Below are 5,683 nucleotides of genomic sequence, written 5' to 3' on the forward strand. Positions count from 1 at the left end.
CATCTTGAAAACCTCCAGGGATGGTGAATCCACCACCTCTCTGGGCAGCAGATTCCAATGTTGCATCTCTCAACCCAACAGCAGTGAGGAGCATCACTCCATGCCAAACAGCCCAGTCAAGGATTTCTCTCCAGTTTGCCAGAGGTACCATCCTGGCTCAGTTTCCAGAGACAGGATGGTGAGCTGGGAACAGCCCCTGCCCTCCCACAAGCCCATGATGGGCATCAAACCTGCTCCCAGCCAGGGATGAGCCCCCCATGAAACCACTGATTCACCCAGGTCTGGTACAAACCTTTTATTCCCCCTCCCAGCTCAGGGCTGGGTTTGCCCTTTGGAAGTGAAGCTGGGATGGTTCCTCAGCCCTCCTCTCCCCAGAGCTCATGTCCTGGGGAGTGGAAGGTCCACCTTGGCTGGGACACCACAAACTCCACTGAGCTTCACACTGAGCCAAAAAGCAACAACAAAAAGTGTACCCCAAAACGGACACGAGAGCCCCACACACCCCCAACCCAGTTCCCCAACCCCAGATATGTTGCACAGGTGAAAGTGATACGGAGCAGCACAAAACCAGCAGGGATAGGGACAAGAGCCCCTGGTCCCACCACACCATGGGCCCCCCCAAGGCTGAGCAGCCCCAGGGAGCAGCTGGCACATGGAGAGAGCCCAAAAACCCAAGGGTGGGGGGTCAGGGGTAATAAGTTAATCTGTACAGATGTGTTAGGTGGCACAGGGATGGCAGAGACCACAACTGAGCCATCTCTGCCAGCTCAGGGGTGTCCCCATGGGGCACCAGGGACTGATGAACCACATGCCAGTGAAAATCAAACCACAAAACGATGCACAAAGTGGAGTGATGGAGAATGGTGGGGAGAGGGGGAGATGCTCACACTGGGAGGGAGGGAATCCCTCTACACTGAGGGGCTGAGAGAGTCCCTGTTGGTTAGGAGGCCCCAGGGTTGAGCCCTCACTTCCAGGGCAGTGCTATGAGCACAGGGACATGGAGACTTGTTGCTGCCAGGTCCTGCCATCAGCTACAGCCCTGCAGGATAAGCCACTCCCAGCATTGCTTGGGGATGCTGAGCACAGGATGGAGACATCCCAACAGAATTCTGAGCCAAGGATGGAGCCACCCTAACAAGATGCTGAGCCCAGGATGGAGCCATCCCAACAGAATTCTGAGCCAACGATGGAGCCACCCAAAGATGATGCTGAGCCCAGGATGGAGCCATCCCAACAAGATGCTGAGCCCAGGATGGAGCTGTCCCAGCAGCTCCCACCTCCTGTCCAAGCCTGGAATCAGGGAAACCCCACCTCATCCCCTTCTTGTTCCCACCAGCAACCTGTCAGCATCCCAGTGGCAGCACGGAGCAGGGAGGGGAAGGAGCCATCCCAGGGCCCCTGCTCAGCTCCGGGGAGGGGCGAGCTGGGTCCTCCTCGCGTGGGCACAGCAGATCCGCTGCTCTCTCCGGCTGCCAACGCCAAATCCATTCGCCACGACTCGGCTCCCCGAGGCAATCGGCGGAAGGGAGTTCCCAGGGCCGGAGCCGGCGCCTTGGAGGCTCAGCCCAAGGTGGGAGGCTGGGGATGTGCCGAGCCAAAGCTCAGAAGATTGCAGACACTCTCCATCCCCCACTGCAGCCGGTTCCCTCCTGCCCAGCCCTGGACACATGCCCGGAGGGCTGCGGGGCCCCGGGGGCTCTTCCCTTGGCTCTGGAGTGCTGCAAACCAGGATCCCAGCAAACAGCACATCTATGGAGGAGGCAAAGCCACTGCCCAAGCTCCCAGAGCCTCCTCCGCAGAGAACATCCCTGGGGAGGAGAGTGGGAGCAGCTGGATTGTCCCCCTGGTCCAGAGATGCTCCTCTGGGAGCTGGGGGTGTGGGGCAGTGGGATGGGATCAGGGATGATGCCATGGGATGGTGACAGGGAGGTGGTGGGAAGGGGTGGGAATGCTACAGGATGGTCTTATCCAGGTCGACTTTGAGGGGCAGTGGTCCTGCGTCCTCAGCGCCGTGCGCGGGGCACAGGGTGACGGCGATGACAGGAGGCAGGGGGAAGGTGCTGGGGCCATCCAGGTCCTCCAGGTACTCCTTGTCTCCATTGATGCTCAGAGGCTGGAAGAGAGGCAGAGGTGACTGTGCAGCCCTAGGAGACAGGATTCTCTCATCCCAACCTGGGAAGGAATTGACTGAGGACATACCAACATGGCATGGACACGTGGAGAGCTCCACACACTGATTGAAGGCCACAAACACTGTACAGCAATGTCTTACCCACCCACCACAGGGACCCTCAGGGTGTCAGGACCCTCATAAGACCCCTCTGGGGGCTGTGCTCACCTGGGTCTTGACATGCTGCTCGGGGGCAGTCACCAAACTGGCACAGCTCAGCCACAGCATCACCATGATGGAGAGGAAGAGGCAGGCAGCCAGGATCCAGCGAGGAAGGCCCGAGCGCCTGTAGCACCCCGCCACCCCCCACCAAAGAAAAGGGACCAGTTTATGGCAGGGCACAGGCTGGGGCTTGGGGTTGGGGTTGGGATCTGCCCCTGTAGGTCCCAGACCCACACACCAGCCCAGTTTGCACTTACTTGGACATGCAGCCGAGGAAGTCGTGCTCCTGCTGGGGAGGCTCTGGGGGATGTGTCTTGGTTTTGCCCCGTGGCTCCTTCATGGGGAGTTTCTCCCCCTTTGCCCTGGGGCCTGGGAGGGGAGAGGTGATGCTGAGCCTGGACACTCACGTGGGTACACCCACTATACTCCCCATCCCTTTGCCAGCACGTGATGGGGGTGCTGGGTGGTTCCCTCTCCCCCTGGGGTAGATCCCAGCAGCTTCTTGGAGCAGGTCCCCAGTCTGGAACCCTCCTGGTCCCTCCCCAACCAGCCCAGACCCCTATGCACCTGTGTGGGACTGGGGGCCACGGGGGCTGGACCCTGGTCCTGGCTGGGCTGGCTGGATCTCCTGCACCTCAGGTGCTGCATACTCCATCTCAGGCTGGGACTGGATTGGCAAGGAAAGAGGGAGAAGGAGGTCAGGAAGGAGGTCCTCACCCCTCTCAGCACCCACAGGTAGAGCCCATGGCTCACCCCACCTGAAACACCACGACTTTGCCATCATCTGCCTGCAGGTAGAAGGTCCAGGTGGAGGAGATGAAGCTCTGGGCAGAGCTGACAATGTCGTTGCAGAAGGTGGAGACCAAATCCAACATGGAAAACGATGGCACCTTCAGCTCCAGGCTCTGCAAAGGACCACAAACATCATATCACTGCTGTTCCCCATCACCCACCATGGTGGGCAAATTCCCACCCTGAGGATGCTGCAGCTCATCCTGCTGCTCCCAGGGATGAGGATGTGCTGGGGCTGTGGTCCAGCTGCAGGAGGGTCACACTGAGAAGGTTGTGATCCCTGGGGTCATCCCCCTCCAGGAGGGTCACAGAAAGAAGATTGTGATCCCTGGGGTCATCCCCCTCCAGAAGGGTCACAGAGAGAAGGTTTTGATCCCTGAGGTCATCCCCCTCCAGGAGGGTCACAGAAAGAAGATTGTGATCCCTGGGGTCATCCCCCTCCAGAAGGGTCACAGAGAGAAGGTTTTGATCCCTGAGGTCATCCCCCTCCAGGAGGGTCACAGAAAGAAGATTGTGATCCCTGGGGTCATCCCCCTCCAGAAGGGTCACAGAGAGAAGGTTTTGATCCCTGAGGTCATCCCCCTCCAGGAGGGTCACAGAAAGAAGATTGTGATCCCTGGGGTCATCCCCCTCCAGAAGGGTCACAGAGAGAAGGTTTTGATCCCTGAGGTCATCCCCCTCCAGGAGGGTCACAGAAAGAAGATTGTGATCCCTGGGGTCATCCCCCTCCAGAAGGGTCACAGAGAGAAGGTTTTGATCCCTGAGGTCATCCCCCTCCAGGAGGGTCACAGAAAGAAGATTGTGATCCCTGGGGTCATCCCCCTCCAGAAGGGTCACAGAGAGAAGGTTTTGATCCCTGAGGTCATCCCCCTAGTTTTGATCCCTGGGGTCATCCCCCTCCAGGAGGGTCACAGAAAGAAGATTGTGATCCCTGGGGTCATCCCCCTCCAGAAGGGTCACAGAGAGAAGGTTTTGATCCCTGAGGTCATCCCCCTCCAGGAGGGTCACAGAAAGAAGATTGTGATCCCTGGGGTCATCCCCCTCCAGAAGGGTCACAGAGAGAAGGTTTTGATCCCTGAGGTCATCCCCCTCCAGGAGGGTCACAGAAAGAAGATTGTGATCCCTGGGGTCATCCCCCTCCAGAAGGGTCACAGAGAGAAGGTTTTGATCCCTGAGGTCATCCCGATGAGGATGTGCTGGGGTTGTGGTCTAGCTCCAGGAGGGTCACAGAGAGAAGGTTGTGATCCCTGGGGTCATCCCCCAGCGCCAACACTGTCTCCCAGGGGTGGTGGGATCACCCTCACCCCCCAGTGCTCCCAGCAGCGCCGCAGCCAAGGCGCGGCAGCCGAGGGCGTTGCTCTCCTGGCAGCCTCTCGGTGCCCTGGATTCTTGGCCGTCGCGGCGGTTTGTTATTTTTAAAGCATCCCTGCTGGAATCCGCTTGGCTGCTCCCTGCCACTGGCTCCCAACATTTTCCGACAGCCCCTTGCACGGTCAAAGCAGCAAACAGGAAATAAATAGGTCAGATTCTGTATCTAATTATTATGCTAAATCTGCTTTGCCTGCTCGTCTGGGAACCCGAGGGAAAAAAAAATACTTTGGGTGAGTGAAGGGGGTGATGGTTCTCCCTGGCAGACAGTCACTCCCACTGCTCATCCCTGACCCTGCAGAGGGGCTGGGAAATGGGATCAGACACTGGGAAGGGCTTAAAAAACAGGCTGTGAAGTGGTTTTTTCCAAAGGAGCCACAGCTTTTGTGGCACAGATTTATCTTTGTCTGCACGTGCACAAAGCCAAAAGCTTCTTCCTTGGGCCAGAGTCTAATTTAATTACTTGGGCAAAAGCTGAATTAATTAAATGGAGGAGGGGAAAATGTTGCTAATTGCTGGGAAGGATAACAAATCAAAACTGGAGGATTCTGCCACGTTGCCCCGTTGGATCCTCTCACCCTGGGATTGCCCTGCCTGGCCCAAGACAAATCCAGCCCAGTATATCCCAGTTAATTTATTTTATATGCTTTGGATGAGGTGGTGTGGCTTGGATCAATCTGGTACACCCAGAGCTCCAATCCACATGGATGGAGGGATGTAGGGAAGAATGAATGATGGATGGGTGGACAGAGGGATGTGGGAGAGAGGGATGGATGGATGGATGGATGGATGGACTGCATGTGTAGGGTGCTACATCTCCCATCCCCAGGGAGAGAAGGGACTGTGCTGAGCTCCTGTGGGAGGAAGGTTCTCCCCATCTCCCCATCTCCTCACCTTCTCCCTCCTGCTCTCCTCCACCTCGGGCAGCTGCTTGTGGCACCCAGTCACACAACCAAACTGCTCCTCTGCATTGCTGTAGGCTTCAGCACACGCTGCAAGGCAGGAGAGGGGTCAAGCTTAAGGGGTGCTCAACCCCAGGACCCCCTGTCCCCCCCATTTCCATCCAAGGGATGACAACCAGCACCTCACTTGGCCTGCAGCAGGGTCTGGATGTGACCCTGGGGCACGGCGTGGGGGCTGAGGAGGCAAGAGGATGAAAGGCACCACAGTGGCACGTGGGGATCCCCCTTG

The 5,683-nt window shown here is 57.8% G+C and overlaps 1 protein-coding gene across 1 annotated transcript in view; it reads right to left on the bottom strand.

Moving 5' to 3' along the window:
* Nucleotides 1–1,951: 1,951 nt before the first annotated feature.
* The window catches only part of TMEM59L (transmembrane protein 59-like), a gene marked incomplete at its 5' end in the record, with an annotated part of 4,154 nt that continues 422 nt past the window's right edge, over nt 1,952–5,683 (bottom strand). The window contains 6 exons of the mRNA XM_009072355.1: nt 1,952–2,113; nt 2,339–2,456; nt 2,590–2,701; nt 2,900–2,999; nt 3,091–3,237; nt 5,387–5,499. Of these exons, the coding sequence (XP_009070603.1) occupies nt 1,952–2,113; nt 2,339–2,456; nt 2,590–2,701; nt 2,900–2,999; nt 3,091–3,237; nt 5,387–5,499 (752 nt within the window). The remainder of the gene's footprint in view (nt 2,114–2,338; nt 2,457–2,589; nt 2,702–2,899; nt 3,000–3,090; nt 3,238–5,386; nt 5,500–5,683) is intronic.

The sequence above is a fragment of the Acanthisitta chloris genome, unplaced genomic scaffold (genome assembly GCF_000695815.1).
Source record: "Acanthisitta chloris isolate BGI_N310 unplaced genomic scaffold, ASM69581v1 scaffold29813, whole genome shotgun sequence".
NCBI classification, from domain to species: Eukaryota; Metazoa; Chordata; class Aves; order Passeriformes; family Acanthisittidae; genus Acanthisitta; species Acanthisitta chloris.